The 24,870-nt window shown below is 42.4% G+C and overlaps 1 protein-coding gene across 1 annotated transcript in view; it reads left to right on the top strand.

The window, feature by feature from the left end:
• LOC126267131 (hemicentin-2-like) overlaps window positions 1-24,870 on the top strand; it is a 140,858-nt gene that overhangs the window by 33,147 nt on the left and 82,841 nt on the right. Inside the window, exon 5 of the mRNA XM_049972054.1 lies at window positions 4,574-4,704. Coding sequence (XP_049828011.1) covers window positions 4,574-4,704 — 131 coding nt within the window. The remainder of the gene's footprint in view (window positions 1-4,573; window positions 4,705-24,870) is intronic.

Here is a 24,870-nt window from a genome sequence, read left to right as displayed (position 1 = left end):
GATCGTTATCTAATAGATCCTCAATTTTATATTCCATTCTTCAGTCTATTATTCTTGTCAGCAACGTGTATTCATTAGCAACTAAGCTAATTGTCCTACAATTCGGCTCCGCACTCTTCGGAATTGTGTGGGTGGCGTGTTTTCGAAATGCAAATGGTGTATAGCCGGAGTCATACATTCTACACTCCAACGTGAATACTTGTTTTGTTACCACTTCCACCCAGTGGTTATACTATTCCCAATTAAAATTTGATAGTGGTCGCTATTAAAGATGAGAAATCGCAGTAAAGTGCGTAGATTTGGGCTCACTGAAAGGCTACCGACTGTGATGAGGTGCAGAACCAATATGCCTTAAATATGCAGTCAGTTAGGAAGTCTTCTTACTTGAGGAACCTCCGCCACTGGTGGTGCAGATCAGATTGCAAAGCAATTATTTTCCATAAAAAAACTTTTAGGGAAATAAATGAACGAGTAGTAGACCTCGCATCTGACATTTTTTTCTCACAGCCTTGTTTATCTGTCGAAGAACTGCGACGATTTGCTTTAATTTCTTGTACATGGGAGAAGTGGTAATTTATGCAAAGTACCCCAGCATTGGAAGAAAGAAAAAGTTTTCAATCAAAACTTTCTAACGAAAAAAAGAGGGAGTAGGAATGGAAATGTGTCAGTGTGTCAACCAGGCACAGACAGTGTACTTTCCTGCTGCATTTGACGGGAACTTCAGCACAGTTACAAACGTTTGCACAGATTATACTCTAGTTGATAGGCGCAGTATAAGATAGATCTTTAATGGCCTTTTAGATCTTTGTTCGCAAACAGGAATAGAAATACTGAAAGAAAGAAGACAGGATCATGTCAGTTGGAATTTTCTCCTGGTTTAATAATTGTTGGTAGTCTCCTTGGGCCTGCTGCCGGATCCAAAATTTACAATGACTCAATAACTGTCAATGGATCTGAAGTGAAAAGTGTTTCCTTTCAAGTACAAAGATTAGGGCATTACTCTGAGTCGCCGAGGAAGATCTGGGACATAAGAAGCTTGTAGTATATAAAATTCGGTGTTCATGTGATTCGCACAGTTCAAGGCAGGTGGGCACAACGTCACCGTCACACGAGTCTGCAACAGCCTGAAGAATCGGCGACTGCGGAATACCTTACAATTTAGGAACAGTGGTCACAGGACGGTTGTTGAAATTAGATTGGCAGCCGATTAGAATAATGCAGACATCAGTTAACCTTATAGTAGGACGAAGAACCCTGCACTATCACGCCTCCAAAATAACATTCTGTGGTGCAGCCTGCGTTAGTGTTTGAGGATGATCTTTGAGTGTCACACATCGTTGGCACCGGTGCAGCGTCAGAAACCCACTCTTGGACAGAGCATCAGACGTTGGTGGAGCATGCACCCTGCGTGAAATGGGTGTCTATGTAAGACGACATTTTCCTGCCATGGAACACTGTGGACAGTGATGGTTTTACCACATTGTCTTGAGGTACTCTGGAAGTTACCTTTACATCTGTCGATCTGGTTCCGTTAAGAACGACGTGTTGAGTTCAGTCTGCAAGGAAATCTCCAATCTAGTGGACAAGATGGTCCGGTATGCTCGAAACGTTTTCATTAAACGGCAGTGCGTGACGGTGTAAAATGTCTTCCTAGCGTCAAGGAACACGGCACCAGACTGAGCTCCGTTGCCTTTCTCGCTATGGATCGCAAGGAACAACAGAGCGAGCTCAATTTCACGACGTCTCTTTTTGTGGAGTACATGTTGAAATCTAAAAAGGAGATTTTTCGTTCTCCTAAAATGACGAATTTCTGGAAAATAAAACAAGTTCCATCATTTTACAACAGATTGACGTGAACAATATTCGCCTGTCATTATGTGCCCATGTCCTACAACTCTTTATGGTAACGAGAATGACCTGCGCTTTCTTACAATCGCTAGCTACCCTTCTTTGCTCCTACGATAAACTGTTGATAGAGGAGAAAGTTCTGTCACGTAAAATTTGTAGAATCTGTCTCATCTGGTCTTGATGCCTTTTCACTACTAAGTGATTGGAGTTGCTTTTCTGTTCCGGCATTAGTTATCTCAATATATACCATTTCAACGTCCATACTATTACTAAAAGGAGGGAACCAGTTATGACTTTCCTCTTTGAAGTAATTTCGTATGACAGAATTCAGTTATTCCGCTTTCTCTGTGTTATCTTCCGTTTCGGTGTCAGTGTGCTCAAAGTCGATTTTGCACTGCTTACTGATTTTATATATGTCCAAAACCTCTTAGCTGTTTCAGTCACGTCGGTTGACTAAATTTTAGTACAAAAGTCATTGAACGCTGCTCTCATTGCTCTCCTTACTCCACTTTACGGTTCGTTCAGCTTTATCAGCTAAGGTTGTCTGTTATTCAGAGTGTGACGATGCTATATTGGTTTACTTATAATTTTTCTGACACGACCATTAAATGTGTCTGTCCCATTCCTTAACACCTTGTCGGAACATACTTGTCTAAGGCATATTGAATGACGCTAGCGATTTTTTTTTTATTTGTGCTCCACGTCTTTGTCCTCAGCAATGAGTTCTCGATGCTGATTATCTAGATACTGTGCAATTCGTATCCCGTCACTAAGCCAAAATAGTTTCTTATCTTTTTTAACGTGCCTTGTAATACCTGTAGTTATAGCTGCTATGACAGCCTTCTAATAACTAAAACTTCCCCTATGTTAACTGTTAAACTCATGATTGTCTGTCTAAAACATTACCTTCTAGAAAGGATTCTCTAATTATCTGTTCGAGCCGGCCTGTGTGCCGTTAGTTCTTGGCGCTTCAGTCTGGAACCGCGTGACCGCTACAGTTCGAATCCTTCCTCGAGCACGAATGTGTGTGATGTCCTTAGGTTAGTTAGATTTAAGTAGTTCTAAGTTCTATGGGACTGATGTTAAGTCCCAGAGTGCTCAGAGCCATTTGAACCATATCTGGTCGAAGTAATTTTCGGACTAGACATCCAGAATAATGTGAGACGGATCCCAGCCTCTAACCCCAGTTCTGATTGCATGATTCTCCCATTCTATACCAGGCAAGTTGAAGAATTCCTATGACGATCAGGAAAATTACTAACGATGTTCTGCACTTTCTCTCTGAAGGGCTCTACCACTACAGCTCCTGAACTTGGTGGTCTATAAAAAGCTTCCTATTGCCATTTTAGTCGACCTTTGATGCTTATCTTCACTCATAACAATTCAAATTCTAGATCCGACACAACCCCGCATGGATATTATCGCGTTCTTTTCTACAATAAATAAGCCGTCATAACTGACGATAAAAACATTTGCACGATGAATTTCGTTGCTGTCCACTTCCGGTTTCTATAACTTTCTCTTCCTAATACTGCCTGGGCATTGTAACCTTCAATAAACGATGCTAAATCTTGTACATTTTCCGTAAGCAACCTGCGAGGACAAGCATTCTACACCGTGGTTGACGTAATTACGACTTCGGCAGGGGATTCTGTATGATGGGTTTCTGTATCTTAAAAGACCAGCATGCATACGCCACATGGAGTCCAGTACACTAGTAGCTGCTTCCTCCACGTAGTGAACGTCTGACCCACTAAGGGAAACGGTTCCAATCTTCACCCTACACCTGAAGTTGATAAATTCGCATTCGATATCGTCAAAGAGTAGTCTCAGCCTCTTGGTTACAGGCCCTGGTTTAGACCTTCTACGCCGCCCTATACAAGAGCACATCGATCGACCCTACAAGTAGTTACCTTATCCTGCATCCCACCTGCGATGCGAGTTGCCATCACCAGATCCGGCATCCGCAGAAAGGAGCCGAGAACGGCCATAGAACTCAAGCAGCAGACGTCAGTTATGCCGACGTGTGTCACTATCTCCAGCCAGGTGAACCCACTGTTCTCGATAGCCGCCGGCAGAGCTCATCCACGTCACAGAAGAGACTCTTGCGAACATACCGAGTGCACGCAGGCATTCTCCCCAACCCTGCGTGCTATATCCATGACGTGCCCCATCACCCACCTAATACTGCAACTCCAAATGACTGCACATGTCTGAGCATGAAAGTCATCCACTAGACCCACAGAAGAGACATCCTGCGATGGCTCAGAAATGTTATGAACACAGGATAACACCTCGTACCTGTTACTAAGTTCCAAGAAGCCAGCCGTGCAATCTGTTCCCTCTTTCGCCTTCCACCCTGTGACACCCAAACCCAGCGCCGTCTACCATTCAATCTTGAGCGAGGACGGAATGGTCAGATGTTGTGTATCGGAAGACAAAGCGACAACGAAGTCACCAGGGGATACCATCGCACCAAAGGTGTTGCAGATCTCGACACTGGCACCCCAAGGCCCCCACAGCTGTTGACCATGCCCAATACAGCTCTCAGCTGTTTACGGACAGTAGCCAGTTCTCCTTTGTGAACGCCGGAACAAGCACCGTCCCTAGCCTTATTGTACTGTGTGAAAAAACTGAGTAACTTGTCAAAAGAATGCAAGAAGCCTATGTTCCCAGAATATTTAAATATGACTTATGTACTTTCTCATGTAATTTCGCTTTCCAGATCCTCCGATTGTCTCTCTGTATATGGATCGTCCTCCGCGTCCCGACGGCATACGCGAATGGGATAACATCACTTTGAAGTGTTATACACAGTCAAACCCGCCCACGTGGAGTGTGAAATGGATGTTACAGGTTAGTATGCAACTGAAATATTTGAAATATTTTGATTCATTCATATAGTTCTGGACTATACTAACCAGAAATGTCTGCCATATCTATGTCTTTAACAAATAAAAACTTAACTAACGCTGCATATATGACTTCAACTCTTGTGTACATCACAGAAAAAGTGATTACAAGTAGTAAAACGACTCCAAAGAGTTCATTCTTATTTGCGTTTTGATTATTTTTAGATTGTGGCTATTTGTATTGTATTGTCATTTACTCGCCAGTTGTGGTGGTCATGTGCAACATACTCATGTCAGACAGATAACAATTTACGGTTCGATGCGCAGAGTATATTTTCATAGAGAGAGAAAAATTAATGAAGATATAAATGGGGGGGGTGTTAATTCACACATTAGACGATTCCATCTTTACTAGTGTTCATAGTACCATTGTAGACAAAACCCTTGATAATACGAACCATTTGATAAAAGCAGCCTAAAGTCAGTCCGTGGCTGGACGTGAGCGGGAAGAAACGAACCGTTGACATACGATGCCCGCTCTGTAACTGTTTGTGCCACTTGTATCGTGCTTGCTTATTGGCTGTCAGTGGGATTGCTGTCAACTTAAAATTGAAACCGATTTTAACGGCATTATTCCGAAATTTAATGTTAATTTTTTTATATCACTCCGAATTGTAATACTAAAAACTACGAGGGTTGCCCATAAAGTAATGCACAGCATTTTTCTTCAACGATTCTTTAACGAACATAACAAAAATTACACAGGTAAAAGAATGGTGTTTTATCTACACATCCTATTTTTCACCGTAATCTCCATCCCTTTCTTCGGCCTTCCTCCAGCGCGAAAGAAGGGCTTGTATGACCTGTCGTGAATCACCTTCTCATCGTCCTCATAATGTGTTCTACGAATGGCATCCTTTAATAGCCCAAACAAGTGGATGTCCGAGGGGGCTAGGTCAGGGTTGTAGGGTGGATGGGGTAACGCTGTCCAACCCTGTTCTGCCATGTGTTCAGCAGTCCTCAGACTTGCGTGGGGCCGAGCATTATCGTGTTGCAGCATAACATCTCCTGGGTTGTTATGGCGCCGAAGTCGCCGGAAGTGCGTCTTGAGTTTCGTTAATGTGTTGACATATGCTTCTCAATTAATGTTACCACCTCTTGGCATCACATCAAAGAAAATCACGCCTGAACAGTCCCAGAACGCGTTGATCATGACGTTACCCGAGGAAGCAGTTGCTTTGAATTTTTTCTTCTGTGAGGATAGGGAATGGCGTAATTCCATCGACTGTCGTTTTGTTTCGGGCTCAAAATGGAGAACTCAGGTTTCTATGACCGGTCACTATCCGGGACAAGAAAGCCTCCGCCTCAGTTTCAAAACTTTGCAACAAATGAAGATAATTGTTTTTTCTCTGCAATTTTTTATCCACCATTAGACACCGTGGGACCCACTTGCACACCCGTTTGAACATCCCAGACTGTCAATAATTTCATCCACATTTCCTTTCCTGATTGACAAAGGCAGCATCAACTCTCGAGCAGTAGTGCGTCTGTTCTTGCGAATGACATCAGCTCTCTGCAACATGTCAAGTGTGACAGCCGTGGATGGTCTCCCCGAACGCTGCAAATCGTGGAGTTCCGTCGAACCGCCTTCTGGCAACCTCACCCACCGTACCCAGAGACTATCTGTAGCCGGCCGCTGTGTCGAAGCAGTTCGAGATGCTTCAGTCTGGAAACGGACGACCGCTACGGTAGCAGGTTCGAGTCCTGCCTCCCGCATGGATGTCTGTTGATGTGCTTAGTTAGGTTTAAGTAGTTCTAAGTCTAGGGGACTGATGGCCTCAGATGTTAAGTCGCATAGTGGTCATAGCCATTTGAACCATCTTTGACTAACTGTACTTCTGACGACAGCAGATGCTCTGTGCAAGCGTTTATAGATATTCCCCATTGTTTCTTTCTCTGCAGTGAGAAATTCAATGACGGCACATTGCTTGTAACGTTCATCACTTACAGACGCCATTTTGAAACTGTCCTGCAGCTACGCTATCTGTCGGAAATAACATAAGAACTTGGTGGGCTGACTCAGGACGCCTCATACAATACATACGTAACATTTTTCATTCTTAGCTTTGTTTTCGGCTGAGAAAAAAAAATGCTGTGCATTACTTTCTGGGCAACCTACATACATACGTGAACATAATTAGTAACTACACTGCATAACACAATTAAATGATCACTTATCGGGAACCCCATAATTGTCTCCCATTGCGCTGCAGACGTTTGAAATTTGGCTAAAAGGTTCCTACACACGTCTTATGTAATGGTGCAAAAGCCATCATCCTCGAGCACGGCGACGCTTCAGACTGGAAGGCGTCGACACGTGCTGAAACAAGACCAGATCACTGATGTTCGTGTGAAGTCTAAGGTCGCATTTGCTCGAAATTTCATCACAATTCTGCCTAGCGGCGGCATGGACGTGTCACATATGGGAATGTCGTCGCACGCCCTTGTTCGCGCATTTTGCTCCTGCTCCTGACGCCTCTGCGACTGAGGCCAGAATAATGACACCCAGCGTTGAAATCACATGGTTCTCTCATGGGTGGCCGATGAAAACATTTCAGATACACGAGCGCTGAAAATCGACACTAAAGCGAGAATTCCTATTGCGATGATTAACAATAATGGTTCAAATGGCTCTGAGCACTAGGGGACTTAACTTCTAAGGTCATCAGTCCCCTAGAACCTGGGACCGTAGCAGTCTCTCGGTTCCGGACTGAAGCGCCTAGAAGCGCACGGCCACTCCGACCGGCTCGTACAGTAATTGATCGTATTTAAAGAAAAGAAGTAATCTACCCATTCACAATCATAACTCAAGTTAAAGATTTAACAAAATAAGTCAAGCATTAAAATTAGATCCTGTGTACCTAGGTGGAAGTAGCGTAGGTCACGCCATGTCAATTACATTGAATGTATTCATCCAGTATTGTGAACAGAGCACTTAGGCACTTCCAGCTGTTCATTCATTAAATCTTCAGCCTCAGGCATTATAATTTAATGTATTACTTGTTCACTACTGATACCTCTTCCAGACTCCATTCACATATAATACTGAACGTACCTGCAGAACGTAGAGTAGTTTACGACCCTTAGTTCAGACTACGTCACATTATAAACGTTGAGATGCGTGAGAAGATAAAATCTCTTCAACGATACAGATTTTACATGCGTAGCCTCTAATATTTAACGTAGTAATTCATTTGTAAAGTAATCTGATGTCACCCGCCCGGTTAGCTGTGCGGTCTAACGTACACCTTTCCGGATTGGGAAGGAGCGCCTGGTCCCCGGCACTAATCCGCCCGGCGGATTTGTGTCGAGGTCCGGTGAAACAGCCAGTCTGTGGATGCTTTTTGGGCGGTTTTCCATCTTCCTCGGTGAATGGGGTGGTAATTCCTCTTATTGCGCCTCCGCTACACTATGTCGACGATTGCTGCTCAAATAAGTTCTTCCACGTACGCGTACACCACAGTTAATCTACCATGCAAGCATATGGGTTACACTCGTCTGGTGTGAGACGTTCCCTGGGAGGAGGGCTCCACAATACAATCTGATGTCTGAAGCTGCTTTACAAATAGCATCTCGAATTTCACTCGATTTTGAACAAGTGGACAGTGTCGCCAGGGTTATCATGGTGGCCAAGTATTTTATGGAAGACGGTGAGGAACGAGCGCTGCAGTCAGAAAGTCTCCAACCTGCCCTCTTCTGGCGGTATGTGGACGATAAATGTGTGGCGAGGCTCCAAAACATACATTACTCATGGTTCTCCTTAATTTGATCTCGCTCCATCCGAACTTAATGTTCACCTTACCATTCCTGTATGTCATCGCCAGAAGAAAAGTCGACGGTATACTGTGACTCCAGCGTCTATCGCAAACCAACCACATAGAGCTATATTTACACGCCACGAGTTACCATCATCCGTGCACAACGCTGTAGTGTATTACTCTTTGCTACACAGAGCACAGGTGGTCTCAGATACCTACAGTCCCACTGGTGAGCTATAACTAAGAACGCAATTCAAACAGGATGGCTGTTCTGATAGATATACCATGTATTCCAGTCCAAGCAAGTTCACAGAAGGGACGTAAATGAAGATCAGGAGGCACTGCAACGCCGTTCTTGATGTATTTGGCGGTATGTCTTCAAGACTGGAAATAAGCCTCAAGAGACGATACAACAAGTGTGTTTTTCGGGCACCAGCAGAATTGAGAATTTGTAGTGCTCGGTTAAAGACGATGTTCGCATTAGAAAATGTGACATATACAAGATGGCATGCCAGTGTGGCAAATATTTCATTGGGAAGACACGAAGAACTGTGCAAGATGTTGTGCAGAATATCATCGTCAAACACCACCGTCATACATACCTTGGTGATACCTATAAAGCAGCGATAGGGAGCATTGCCACGACACGGGTAATCACATGTCTACATGTCTTACTAGAAGACCGAGGTCTTAACCTCAACATATCTTTCTGGGACTGTGCTTTTAATGAGGCCAGACATATCCGCACAGTGCACTATCTTATGAACAGATCTGCAGGTTTTGAACTAAGCGCCTTCTGGAATCTTGTACTGGCTGCCAAAAAAATCAAACCAGAAGAAACAAGATCTTACGATTCACAGCTAGAAGCAGCTTACTGCTGAGATATAACAACTGTTGACCACAAGGGCGTCTGACAGAACGGACATTGCCCACAGCGTACACAAGAGCGTGTAGCTTCTCGCGCAGGCGTATTACCTGCTCCTGGTGTCATAAGTCTCGATAAAGCAGTGTGCCCCTTACGATCCAGTAGTAAACCTATTGAAGTACTTATGGAATTGTCATTTTTAAAAATTGGGAGTCGTGGCCGCGTTAAAGCCTCCTAATAATGTTCGCATTTAAATTTAAGTTTGTTCTCACTTACGACACTCCTGACCTCGAAATAGACTGCGCTTGATTGCAGCCTTGTGAGACCCAGAAACAGTTTCAGGACTGTCAGTCAGGAAAGAAAAACGAGAGTGCGATTATATGCATACAGAAACCCTATTTAAAAATTTTTAAACGCCACAGAGTTGTCAATGAAATTTCACATTCACAAAAAACGAACCTGTACGTCAGGTGAAGAAAAAATGCAGCTATTGACAAACGCGCACTTCAGGACTTTTGTAAGTTTTGTACCTTTAATAGAGGCGGCCTTGTAACAGAGGCTCAGTAATTTCATTATTCCATTCTGCAAAGACATCAGTCACTTTAAGTATGCTCCAGCGTTTTTCTGAAATTACAAAAGCTAATCGAGAAAAGTAAGATTGTTCCAAACGCAAAAGACTGTTCCAATGTACAACATGGTCAAGTGTCTAGAAACAAATATACTACTCAAATTTAAAAGAATGACCATCGAGAAAATATTGTCAATAGTGTATTTAACAGGCTATATGTTACATTATTACTCTAGTGCACACCACTAATCAGTCAATGAAATCGAATCACAAGTGTTATCAAAAGCTAGTAACAAGTTAAAACTATTTTGAAACAGAAGCACTTGGAATATAACACATGCTTCCATTTTCGACAAAGAGAAAGTTGCTAATACCTTAAAAAACTCAGTTCATTTGCAAAGATCATGTGTTGCTTGGTAGGAGAAATGTCGTTTCAAGATACAAACTGATGCATCACAGACGAAGTATTGCTCAAGCATACACACGGTATGTAACGAATTTTAAAAAACTTACACAATTTTACTCATAATAAAACGCTATAATCGCACAGTTCGCAATATTCTACACTTGTATATAACACAATGTACAGCTATTCAATATGTAGACTCGTAATATTTACAAACATAGAAGAAAACACACTCATGTTTCGCAACAACGAAAACAATGTAAAATGACTGAAGCTGCTTAAGGCAGCCTTTAGTGCGCATTTTTTCATATGATTTGTAGCTACAGTGCTAGAATACATGGAATCAGTTCATGAAGTTTACGAGAATATAACATTAAATGTTATATGTATTGTCGCTTAGTGATGTGTAACAAACCAGTATCGTGACGGTCTTCATCAAAATCGGATAAGAGGAAGAGAAGATAACGCGATTTCCGTGGGTTTTCCACAGGTAACTTGAACGTATCTTGGGGCAACATGTAGGCTTCATTACATCAAAACTGGAACACAGAAGGAAAGATACCGTAACTTAAAATTTTGTCGATAATCGTCTGCTCAGCATAGTTGTGGAATGTTTATTTATCATGGTATAGCACACTAAAGAAGCAATAAATGACGCTCAGAGTTTCATTTTATACCAAAGTACTAATAGAAGATGCAGTTAGTTTCATTATTATTGTTATTATAACTATTCAGGTATAGAAGTATTTTTGACGTTTACGTCAGTAGCAGAATTAAGCGACACAATCTTATATTTATGAATTCAAACTAACATTGAATTTACTTGGCTACAGTATATGGATTTTTTTGCTTTTCCTTTGTATATTAAATTCTTTGCCGGTAAAAGCGATTTTTTTTAGGATTGTTTTGTTATTTGGGTATCTATCACTAGATTGTAATTTCGTTTTGCTTACGATTAAATGTGCATAGAAAACGGTCGAGTCTTTCTGAAGACACCAGAACGGCTAAAAGACTGAGTACTATGTGGTTTTATGGATCCACCTAAGATCGTGAGGCGCGTCTTGTTGCTGCTCAAACACATCAGGGTTTAACTCTCTCTTTGGAAACGCTTTCCGAAACCGAGGCATGACTTAATTCTGACTGAGAGCGTCATGCCTTATCTGACTCCTCACAACCCTTGAGATACAGAGACTTACAGTTACTTGTCTCCTACATAGCATCAGGATGTGGTGCAGCAAGTAAGTTTTTTTAACCCGAATCCCTCTTATTCTTAACAGTTTTAAAGTGCGATTTAAACGTATACTATTGCCAGTCAGTTTGTGTTATGCCATGACCGTAAACAAGGCACAACGCCACACATTGAATGTTGCGGACGCAAACGTTAGTGTCAGTTGCTTTTCACACGGCCACCTCTAAATGGCTCTGTCTCATGTTAGGAAGGAAGCAAGGTCTTTGTTCGTGTTTGCAGTCTTACTAATTCAAATATTGTACGCGAAAAGGTCATAAATAGTCCATGTATATGAAATCTCTGGCATAGACATAAATGAAAACCCAGGCAAAGCTGCATACCACCGCCGGTATAAAATAATTTTCGAACTGCACTGACAGTTGTAGTGTCCGTGTGTTAAGAAGATAATATGACATTCACGTAGAATGATAGAAATAAAGTCCTTACGATTCCTGTTACTTACGCAAAAATTAAACAAGATGTTTCCATTGCAGTAAGTATTCAGTGCTAATGTTCATTTCCAATAGCACCCGTGGTCTCGTTTTAACGTTTTTGAGTAGCGACCAAAATATCCTTGATCCCGGGTTTGAACCACACCACTGACTAAAATTTTCATAAAAATAATCAGTAATGGCGGCAGAAGACTTCCGGCAGAAGAAGTCACCCTCATTCTGCCAACGGCCTTGTCGAAGAGAGTGAAGAAGCGGACAGATGTTCAGGGCACTGTCTTGCCCTTATGGATGGGACGCTTCCCGCAAAACGATGAAAATCAACAAAGATCAACGGCATGAGAATGCAGAGGACAATGGCATCAACGGTATTAAAGACTCGAAATGTATACATACATGATGTGTGGCCTATAATTAAAAATGTGTCTTGACAATCTCTCCTTTGGAAAAAGATTCCGGAGTAGTTCCCCTTCGGATGTCCTGCAGGGGATTGCCAAGGGAGAGGTGACTGTGACAAAACGATTGAATAACCAACCAAAGTATAACGTTCTACGATTCGGGGCGTCGGAAGTCAGAAGCCTGAAGGTGGTGGTAGATGGTGGAATATAAGGCGTACCCATGGGCAGATAAAACTCAAGACCTAATTTAGTAATGATGAAGAATAGGCTAAGCTTAAGAGACTAGTCATAAAGAAACAATATGCAAAGAAGTGGGGTATGGAAATAGTAAGGAATGAAGAGAGATACTTGAAGTTCTCTGAGGCTACAGATACAGTGATAATGAATAACTCAGCACGCAGTTCAGTAGAAGAGGGAGGGACATCTCTAAAAAGGGGATTCACAAAAGATGGAATGAAAAATATAGGCGGAAGTAAGGTAGCTGCGAGGAAACCATAGGTAACGTAAGAAAAGCTTCACCTGATTTACGAAAGCAGGGTGTACTAAATGTTCAGGGAAGTTCAGCAATACAGGGACACAAGTCGCTTAAGAATGAAACAAGAAGGACAAGCAGTGAAGCTAACAGAAATGGTTGCAAGAAAAATGTGAGAAATAGAAAAATAATTGATTGGCGGAAGGACTGCCTCATAATAAAGGAAAGTGAAAATAGCATTCTGTGAAATCATAAATAAGAGCGGAAAGACACAGAGTACAATGAAAGTTCCATGGTTAAATGCAGAGGAGGGAGTGGACAGGTGGAAATCGATTTGTGTGATGGCGTGACAGAAGATACAACAGGAGTCGATAGGAAGAGATAGAGGATCCAGTATTAGAGTCAGAATTAAAAAAAAAAAGAGCTTTGGAGGTATTAAGATCAAATACGGCGGAAGGGATAGGCAATATTCCTATCAGAATTTCTAAAACAATTGAGGGACTACAAAATAAGTATTCGCGTTGGTGTGTAGAATGGATGAGACTGTAAATACACCAGTAGAGGTTCAGAAAAAAATTATTCTGCAGCACAATTCGGAAGATAACAGTGCGGATGTTACCACGAACTGTGTTTAACAGCTCATGCATCCAAATTGATGACGAGAATAAAGTACAGGAGAATGGAAAAGAAAACTGAGGATCGGTTAGATGATGATCAATTCAGCTTTGGAAAAGGTAACGGCGCCCAGAAAGGTGGATCTGGCTTTGTCATTGATAATGGAAGCAAGACACAAGAAAAGTCAAGACACTTTCATACGATTTGCCGACCTGGAAAAAGCTTTCAAGGATGTAAAAGGGTGCAAAATGTTTGGAACGCTGTGGCAAGCACAGGTAAGCTGCAGGGGAAGTACCTGTGGTCTAGGGCTAACGTCTTTGATTCATAATGAAAACGTATTCGGTCCCGGGTTCGATCCCTGCCAGTGCCTAAATTTTGATAAACAATCAGCATTGGCGGCCGAAGACTTCCGGCATAAGAAGTCAGCCTCATTATGACAACGGCCTTGTCAAAGAGGGCGGAGGAGCGGATAGAGGTTCAGGACACCCCACTTGTCCTAGGGGTGGGAAATTGCCCCTAAAGGCGGAAGAATCAGCAATGATCAACGACATGAGGATGCAGAAGGCAATGGAAACCACTGCATTAAAGACACGTAACTTGTGTCCACAGGACATGTGGCCTGTAGTTGAAGAACTGTCATGATGATCTCTCCATTGGCAAATGATTCCGAAATAGTCCCCCATTCGGATCTCCGAGAGGGGACTGCCAAGGGGGAGGTTACCATGAGAAAAAGATTGAATAATCAGCGACAGGATAACGTTCTACGAGTCGGGGCGTGGAATGTCAGAAGCTTGAATTTGGTAGGGAAACTAGAAAATCTGAAAAGGGAAATGCAAAGGCTCAATCTAGATATAGTAAGGGTCAGTGAAGTGAAGTGGAAGGAAGACAAGGATTTCTGGTCAGATGAGTATCGGGTAATATCAACAGCAGCAGAAAATGGTATAACAGGTGTAGGATTCGTTATGAATAGGAAGGTAGGGCAGAGGGTGTGTTACTGTGAACAGTTCAGAGACCGGGTTGTTCTAATCTGAATCGACAGCAGACCAACACCGACAACGATAGTTCAGGTATACATGCCGACGTCGCAAGCTGAAGATGAACAGATAGAGAAAGTTTATGAGGATATTGAAAGGGTAATGCAGTATGTAAAGGGGGATCAAAATCTAATAGTCATGGGCGACTTGAATGCAGTTGTAGGGGAAGGAGTAGAAGAAAAGGTTACAGGAAAATATGGGCTTGGGACAAGGAATAAAAGAGGTGATAGACTAATTGAGTACTGTAACAAGTTTCAGCTAGTAATAGCGAATACCCTGTTCAAGAATCACAAGAGGTGGAGGTATATTTGGAAAAGGCCAGGAGATACGGGAAGATTTCAATTAGATTACATCATGGTCACACAGAGATTCCGAAATCAGATATTGGATTGTAAGGCGTACCCAGGAGCAGATATACACTCAGATCACAATAAAGTAGTGATGAAGAGTAGGCTGAAGTTCAAGACATTAGTCAGGAAGAATCAATACGCAAAGAAGTGGGATACGAAAGTTCTAAGGAATGACGAGATACGTTTGAAGTTCTCTAACGCTATAGATACAGCAATAAGGAATAGCGCAGTAGGCAACACAGTTGAAGAGGAATGGACGTCTCTAAAAAGGGCCATCACAGAAATTGGGAAGGAAAACATAGGTACAAAGAAGGTAGCTGCAAAGAAACCATGCATTCTGGCTTTAGCCGTCGCCGCGGTCGGACGTGCTTGTTGTTTACTCCGCGTACGTTAGCGCTATCGCCGGCGTTTGGTGTTTACGTGAAGTTAGCTGTACATTTTCGTTGTTATTTTTTGAGTGGTGTCTCTGATAAGTGTTTTTATAGTGCTTTCGTCCGTTCCACGTCTCGTGCTTCGCCGCAATTTCGGTTGTTGCCGGAATTTCGTCGGAACCGACGACCATGTCTGACACCGTCAGGAAGAATACTTTAGTCTTCTCGTTCGAGAAAGAAACACGGCCGGTCCAACCCACTGCGCTGGAAATCCACGATTGGCTGACTGAGGTAATCGGTATAAATTCTGACTCTGTTCATACCACGCAATTAGATGCTGAAAAATACTGTGTTTTTGTTAAATTTCTGAACTCAGTGACAGTCGATAAGTTGCTTGCAAAATGGGGTAATTCCGTCGAATTTGTTCATCGAGACGGTTCAAAAAGTAATGTCTCTGTACGAAAAGCTGATATCATGTACACCAATGTCAGGATTTTGAATGTTCCAATTGAAATTGATAATCAGTTGATCAAGGACGCTCTATCTAAATATGGCGAAGTTAGATCTATCTATAACGAAAGATGGTCGAAGCTATACAAGATACAGTGTTTTAATGGCATTAGATCCGTTGAAATGGAGGTGAAAGCCAACATTCCGTCCCATATATCCGTTGCAGGCCATAAAGCACATGTTGTGTATTCTGGTCAGGAGCGCACGTGCAATATTTGCAATGAGACAGGTCATTTCCGACAAGATTGTCCGCGCCGTGTTTTTGTTCTTCGGAACAATCTAACACAGCGTCAAAAACTGACCCTCATCGATGTCTTACCAAATAGCACTTCCCTTCTTTCGGTTAACGACAGTGGTGCATGTACTTCTGCAGTGCCCGCCATAACTACTACGGAGTTCCCTCCCCTGAGCGTCATTACATCACACCCTTCTGTTCCCGATTGCGATCTCCAGAATAAGAAGCGACCGTTGGAAACGACCGATGACGGCTCGGACGGCGAGTCCGCCCGTAATTCGCCTTCCACCCGCAAGCAGAAGCAGTGTCATGCGGATGTGCTCGAGGAAACAAACAGTACATGTATTGACGTGACGACAGCCGCTGAGGCAACCCGGCCGCTGTCGGCGGCTGAACAGGTACAAACGGTCCACGGAGGGGACGCAGTAACGATTGTCGCGGAGACGGAAGAGGCGCACTCCGAAGCACAAGAGGTGACGGAGCGGAACCCAACTCAAGCACTTACAGACCCACAAACCGCCGACTCAGTCAGTGCTCTGGAGCTAGTGACGGAAGAACAAGGAAATGGCACTCGTAAAAAGGACGCTGTTGAGGCAGCTTCGGTCACAACGGTGGTAAAGATAGACAATCCGAATGACGGCGCGTTGAACCAAGATGTCCGAAGACGCCGACTAAAACCGCAACCTAATCTCAAAGCTTCCCGTAACCAAAGCAAACAACAACCAGCACAAGAGGAAGCGACGGCCAAGAACGTCTTGTATGAAATCATCACGGAAAGACCTAAGGAGGTACCTTCAAGTGACATTAGTGATGCAAAGCCCCTCGGTAAAACTAAAACCCGAGATGTTCGGAATCCTGCACCAAAATGAGGCTGTAAGATGAAAAAAAAAAAAGGATTTTGTTGAACCAGTTTCATTTCTAATTGTACTACTGTCTTAGTCATATTTCAGAGGAACCAGCTTCAAATACCGACTATTCTTTTAGATGTTTGTTTAAGCGGAGTCGTTTCTCCCTTCTAGAAGCTGCACATCTCTTTTTTTTTTATTAATATTTTGTTATCTTTTTAATCACTTATTTACTTTTTATGCAAACTAAATGTCCCAGGCATATACAATTACGACTATCAATATTAACAGGATTACATCCGTGACTAAAGTTACAGCGCTCAAGGATTATTTATATGAGTCAGGGACGGACATTGCTTTCCTACAGGAAGTAGTGCTGACTAATCTTACAGTGCCTGGATATTTGGCGATTTTAAATGTCTCACTTGACACCAACGTCGGTACAGCAATTTTAGTCAGGGAGGGGATTCCTGTCTCGGATATCGAGAGGTTGGACTCCGGCAGAGCGATAGGTATAAAAGTCTTTGGTTCTACCCTTATCAATCTGTATGCCCCTTCTGGCACATCCAATAGAATGGAAAGAGCACAGTTCTATAAAGAAGAAATCATTTATTTATTACGGAAAAACCCAAAAGATCTTATAATAGGCGGTGATTTTAATTGTGTGATAAATAAGAAAGACCAGGTTCCGAATTTTAATAACTGCAATGAACTGAAGCGTTTCGTCACTGTTTTACAGCTTAAAGATGCTTGGGAAATAATGTATCCCACATTTGTGGCATTTACATTCCTAGGTCCTCACTCACGTAGCAGGATCGACAGACTCTACATCTCGCAAAGTCTAGTTAGCTCCTTCATTAAAGCAGAGACGATTCCAGTTTACTTTTCTGATCATAGCTCCGTGCTAGCTTCCATCAACCTTACTGCGCAACCCACTCGCCGTTTTAGAAGTTCATGGCACCTTAATACGTCACTGATGCAGGACGACGGATTAGAAGAAAGTTTGACAGAAGCGTGGGCATTGTGCCTCCGCTCTGCAGATAGACACGTCTCAGTACTAGACTGGTGGTGCAACAGGGCAAAGCCTAAACTGAGAAAAGTTCTCATCCAGTATAGTGTACAACGATCGAAAGACTTGAAAAATTCCATAGAATTTTATTATACCATGCTGCGAAATTTATATGAGCAGGCAAACACTTCCAACGTCCGTCTGGCAGATATCAAGCAAACTAAGGCCAAATTGCTCAGTCTTAAAAGACAGCAGATGGAGGGTCTGAAATTAAAATCCAAGGCTAAGACAGTCGTGGAGGATGAACATGCTTCCTTGTACCATCTACTGAAGCACGAAAGAAACAGGAGACGCACCTTCATTGATGGACTTCAGTCTGAAACTGGCGAGACACTCACGACTCAGAGAGACATCGTCAATGCAGTGCACAAATATTACGAAGACCTATACACTGCCAATCCGGTATGTGAAGAGTCCTTCGATGAGTTCCTTAGTTCCATAGCTCCACAGGTCTCGGACGAGGAAAACGAAGACCTTCTCGTTGAGTGTACTAACGAAGATATCCACAGAATCATCTGCAAATCTCCTCTGAGGAAATCGCCGGGACCGGATGGTTTGCCTGTTGAATTTTATAAACGATACTGGCCACTGATTGGTGACATGTTTACCCGAATGACGAACGAGGTGCTTCAGGGAAAGCATTTACCTGCTGTTTTTAAAGAGAGCACAATAGTACTAATCCCAAAAAATGCTGCACAAAGAAACCTCAACAACTTTCGTCCTATCTCCCTGTTAAACTCCGATTATAAAATCATCGGCAGAATTTTAAACAACAGACTCTCACAGTTGGCCAAAAAGATAGTAAGTCCATACCAGTCCTGTGTGCCTACCAAGAGCATTTTCAAAAGCATAGCTGAATATAGAGATATAATTGCAATCACTGCTGTGACCACCATAAAATGTGCTATCATGTTTATTGACTTCCAGAAAGCATTTGATCGTGTGGATCATAGATTCCTTAGTGCCACACTGAACAAAATAGGTTTTAATGAGCGAGTCGTAAGTGTGATCAGAAATGTTGCAACAGGCATCAGCGCTTGTATATCAGTTAACTGCCAGAGGACAAAGCAGATTCAGATCAGGCGCGGCGTTCCTCAAGGAAGCCCCCTCTCCATGTTCCTATTCGTGCTTTCATTAGAACCTTTCCTCCGCAGTGTTCATGCCACTCTAACTGGCATCACATTATCTGGTCACCGAACAGTCATAAACGCCTATGCCGATGATGTCGGAGTCGTCCTGCGAAATCCCGACGACATTTTGAAATTGGAAACGCTAATTAAAAAGTACTGTAGAGTCTCCGGAGCAGGTGTCAACGCAAACAAAAGCAAACTCCTAAACCTGCGGGGTTTTCAACATACCACCTTAGCCTGGGCCACAATGGTCACCCAATGCAAAGCACTAGGAATAACACTGACACCTTGTCCGTTAAAAATGGCAGCTATCAATTGGAGAAATACGTCGGGACAACTTCTTGGAACAACAAGAGAAAACCTCCACCGTAACATGAACCAAGTTCAGAGGGTGATTTTCATTAACCACTGCATTCTCTCCAGGAGTTACTTTATAGCACAGATCTTCCCACTACCGAAAATGATTGGAAAAAAGATAATGTCTACCATTGCCAGCTATCTTTGGAGAGGGGACATATTCAGAGTCGACGCAAAAACTGCGACCTTAGATCCCAGGAATGGAGGTTTGGGGTTAGTTGACATCAGAAATAAGGCGTCTGCGCTTTTTATAAAAAGGACCGCCACTATCCTTAGCGACCACGCTGATAGCATTACAACTAAATTATTTGAAGTTGTCAGGCCTGCCAGTTTACAGGCGCCGGTGAATGTGCAAAAAATAAATAACCGGCTCCAGTACGTTCGTGTATATTTTGTGGAATTCAGCTATCTCGGCGGTGTCATCATCAACTCACGACGGATCACGGCCCGCGATATTCTGTGCCATCGAAAGAAAATGGAGGGGAGAAACAAATTGGAAAGTAAATACCCACACACTGATTGGGACGCCATATGGAAAAATATTAATATGCGTGGTCTACCATCGGACGTCAAGTCAGCGTGGTATAAAACAGTGAATGAGACCGTAAGCACCAATGAAAGGTTACATGCAATCGGCGTTAGCGACACGAACCTATGTCTCAAATGTAAATTGATCGACACGTTAGTGCACAGATTCACGTGCGGTGGCAATCTACAACTCTGTAATTGGATTAGGGAACAACTGGCTTTTCTTACGAGATCTTCGGTGGAAAATTTTCCCCCTGTTACATTCCTCAGGCCTCAGACTTGCTATTTTCCAGCAGCAAAAAACAACTCGGTCCATTGGTTAATGGGACACTATGTGAATTACGTAATTAATCACCTGGGAAATGACAATTCCACTGATTTTTACATGTACTTGAAGTGTGCTTTTTATAACGCCCTGAAATATAAAGACCACAAGAAAAACTACGGCAATATGCTGAAAATTGTATTCGAGCGACTGGGCATTGGTTGACAAGCCAACGAGATAAACAAAAATCGTTTATTTAAGCGACACGACGCTTAAACAAAAACAATTGGGGAGAAGTACAATTTTACAGTTTCATATTACAATCTCTTATCCTCTGCTGGCAAAGAAGGCTATTTTGTTTATTGCACAGAAGAAGCCGAAGCCGAAAGCCAGTATCGCAGGGTTAAAGATAAATTGTTTTCTTATACATTCATTTTATGACTGAGAAGGAAGTCTCATTTGTTTCCATGGAAGGGAACATACTTTTTTATTATTATTATTAATCTCAAGAAGGAAAGGAGGCTATGGAATTAGTGCCTTAACATAAAATTCCTTCTTCACATTCCATGAAGATTTTTCTTTTACAATAAAAAAATAACAAACAAACAAAAATAATAATAATAACAATTAAAAAACTAAACAGAAATTAAAAAAAAATAATATACAGGTTCAGGGTCCACTACTTCCTACAACTTTATTATATATTACAAGAAGTATGCTAGGTTGCCGAGAAGCAGTGGATGAGAAAAAAAAAAAAAAAAAAAGAATGCGTAACAGAAGAAATACTTCAGTTGATTGATGAAAGGAGGAAGTACAAACATGTTCCGGGAAAATCAGGAATACATTAATACAAGTCGCTGAGGAATGAAATAAATAGGAAGTGCATGGAAGCTAGGACGAAATGGCTGCAGGAAAAATGTGAAGACATCGAAAAAGATATGATTGTCGGAAGGACAGACTCAGGATACAGGAAAGTCAAAACAACCTTTGGTGACATTAAAAGCATTGGTGGTAACATTAAGAGTGCAACGGGAATACCACTATTAAATGCAGAGGAGAGAGCAGATAGGTGTAAAGAATACATTGAAAGCCTCTATGAGGGTGAAGATTTATCTGATGTGATAGAAGAAGAAACAGGAGCCGATTTAGAAGAGATAGGGGATCCAGTATTAGAATCGGAATTTAAAAGAGCTTTGGAGGACTTACAGTCAAATAAGGCAGAACGGATAGATAACATTTCATCAGAATTTCTAAAATCATTAGGGGCAGTGGCAACAAAACGACTATTCACGTTGGTGTGTAGAATATATGAGTCTGGCGACATACCATCTGACTTTCGTAAAAGCATCATCCACACAATTATCGCCAAATCAGCTTAACAGCTCATGCATCGAAGCTGCTTACGAGAATAATATACAAAAGAATGGGAAAGAAAACTGAGAATGCGTTAGGTGACGATCAGTTTTCCTTTAGGAAAAGTAAAGGCACGAGATAGGCAATTCTGACGTTACGGCTAATAATGGAAGCAAGGCTCAAGAAAAATCAAGACACGTTCATAGGGTTTGTCGACCTGGAAAAAGCGTTCGACAATATAAAATGGTGCAAGCTGTTCGAGATACTGAAAAAAGTAGGGGTAAGCTATAGGGAGAGACGGGTCATATACAATATGTACAACTACCAAGAGGGAATAATAAGAGTGGACGATCAAGAACGACGTGCTCGTATTAAGAAGGGAGTAAGACAAGGCTGTAGCCTTTCGCCCCTACTCTTCAATCTGTACATCGAGGAAGCAATGATGGAAATAAAAGATAGGTTCAGGTGTGAAATTAAAATACAAGGTGAAAGGATATCAATGATACGGTTCGCTGATGACATTGCTATCCTGAGTGAAAGTGAAGAAGGATTAAATGATCTGCTGAACGGAATGAACCGTCTACTGAGTACACAGTATGGTTTGAGACTAAATCGGAGAAAGACGAAGGTAATGCGAAGTAGTAGAAATGAGAACAGCGAGAAACTTAACATCAGGATTGATGGTCACGAAGTCAATGAAGTTAAGGAATTCTGCTACCTTGGCAGTAAAATAACCAATGACGGACGGAGCAAGGAAGACATCAAAAGCAGACTCGCTATGGCAAAAAAGGCATTTCTGGCCAAGAGAGGTCTACTAATATCAAATACCGGCCTTAATTTGAGGAAGAAATTCCAGAGGATGTACGTCTGGAGTACAGCATTGTATGGTAGTGAAACATGGACTGTGGGAAAACCGGAACAGAAGAGAATCGAAGCATTTGAGATGTGGTGCTATAGACGAATGTTGAAAATTAAGTGGACTGATAAGGTAAGGAATGAGGAGGTTCTACGCAGAATCGGAGAGGAAAGGAATATGTGGGAAACACTGATTAGGAGGAGGGTCAGGATGATAGGACATCTGCTAAGACATGAGGGAATGACTTCCATGGTACTAGAGGCAACTGTAGAAGGCAAAAACTGTAGAGAAAACCAGAGATTGGAATACGTAAAGCAAATAATTGAGGACGTAGGTTGCAAGTGGTACTCTGAGATGAAGAGGTTAGCACAGGAAAGGAATTCTTGGCGGGCCGCATCAAACCAGTCAGTAGACGTTTACTACACTGGGTTACCGAAGGTCATGGGGCAACTCCTAATAATGTGTCGAGAAGCCTTTCGCCCGGAATAAAGCAGAAACTTGACGTAGCGTGGAACCCGACAAGTCACTGGAAATCTCCTGCAGAAATATTGAGCCATGCTGCCTGTATAGTCGTCTATAATAGCGGAAGTGTTGCTGGTACAGGGTTTTGTGCACGTACTAACCTTTCGATTATGTCTCATAAATGTTCCATGGGATTCATGTGCGATGGTCTGGAGGCCAATCGAGTTGCCTAGAATGTTTTTCAAACCGGTCGGAAGCAATTTTGCCCCATTGACATCGATGCTTGAGAAAATGAAGTTCATGAATGCTAATGATCTTCAAAGTAGCCGAACATACCCATTTCCAGTAAGTGACTAAATCAGCTGGATTAGAGGACCCAGTTCATTCCATGCAAACACCATTGTGGAGCCACCACCAGCTTTCGAAGTTTCTTGTTAGCAAACTGGGACCATGACCTTGTGGATTCTGCGCCACATTCGAACCCCACCATCAGCTCTTACCAAATGAAATCGGAGCTCATCTGACCAGGCTACGGTTTTCCAGTCGTCTAGGATCGAACCGGTATTGTCACGAGCCCAGGAATGGGCCTGCTGGGGATGTAGTGCTGTTAGTAAAGGCACTCGCGTCGGTTGTTTGCTACTACAGCCCGTTAACGCCAGATTTCGCCGCACGGTACCAATGGAGATGATCGTGGTACGTCCCACATTGATTTCTGTGGTTATTTCACGCACTGTTGTTTCACTTCTAGCACTGACTGCACTACGCAGCCTCCGCTGCTCTTACTCGTTAAGTGAAGGTTATCGGACAAAATGTAATGCCGGAAATTTGATATTCTCGACAAACTTTTGAGACTGTGGATGTCGAAATACTTAATTCCCTAACAATTTGCGAAATATACTGTCCCGTGCCTATAGCTCTAACTACCATTCTGTCTTCGACTATGTAAAATGATGCAGGGCCTTCAAATGTACAATGTGTGCAAGAACAAAGAGGGAACAATAAGACTAGAAGACCAAGAAGTAAGTGCGGGAATTAAAAATGGAATAAGACAGGGATGTCATCTTTCGCCCCTACTGTTCCATCTACACATCGAAGTAGCAATGACGTAAATAAAAGGAAGATTCAAGTACGGGATTAAAATTTAGGCTCAAAGGTTGTCAATGCTAAGGTTCGCTGATGATATTGTTGCCCTCAGTGAGAGTGAAGGTGAATTGCACATCCTCTTGCATGGAATGCACAGTGTTATCGATACAGAAAATGGTCTGAGAGTAAACCGAGGAAAGACGAACGTAAGGAGAAGTATGATAAATGAGATGATCTACAAATTTAACATCAGAAATGGGAATCATGAAGTATACGAAGTCAAGGAATTGTGCAATCTATGCAGCGAAATAATCGATGGCGTATGGTTCAAGAAGGACATAAGAAAAAGCTTTAGTAAAAAGGGCGTTCCTGTCTTAGAGATGTCTACTAGAATCAAACAGAGGGCTTAATTTGAGGAATAAATTTCTGAGAATGTACGTTTGGAGCACAGCACTCTACGTGGACTGTAGGAAAACTGGAACAGAAGCGAATGGAAGTGTTTGAGACGTGTTGCTGCAGAACAACATCGAAAATTTGGTTTTAAGGGATGAGGAGGTTCTCGGCAGAATCGGAAAGAAAAGGAGTTTAATGACACACAGAAAAGAAGAATGATTGAACACCTGTTAAGACATCCGGAAATAGCTTCCGTGGTATTGCCTGCAACTATAGAGAGTAAAAATTGTAGGGGAAGACAGAGTGTGCAATATATCTAGGAAATAATTGAAGCCTTAAGGTGCGAGTGCTGCTCTGAGATGAAAATGTTGGCTCACGAGACGAATTCATTGCAGGCCACGTCAAACGATTCAAAAGACTAATCACTCAAAAAAAGTTAATTTAAATTAAGCATCTAAGACTTGAATAGTTACATCACCGTAGACTACACTGTTCAGTCAGATTAATGAG

The sequence above is a fragment of the Schistocerca gregaria genome, chromosome 4, assembly GCF_023897955.1.
Source record: "Schistocerca gregaria isolate iqSchGreg1 chromosome 4, iqSchGreg1.2, whole genome shotgun sequence".
NCBI classification, from domain to species: domain Eukaryota; kingdom Metazoa; phylum Arthropoda; class Insecta; order Orthoptera; family Acrididae; genus Schistocerca; species Schistocerca gregaria.
This window is presented reverse-complemented; position numbering and strand designations above follow the sequence as displayed.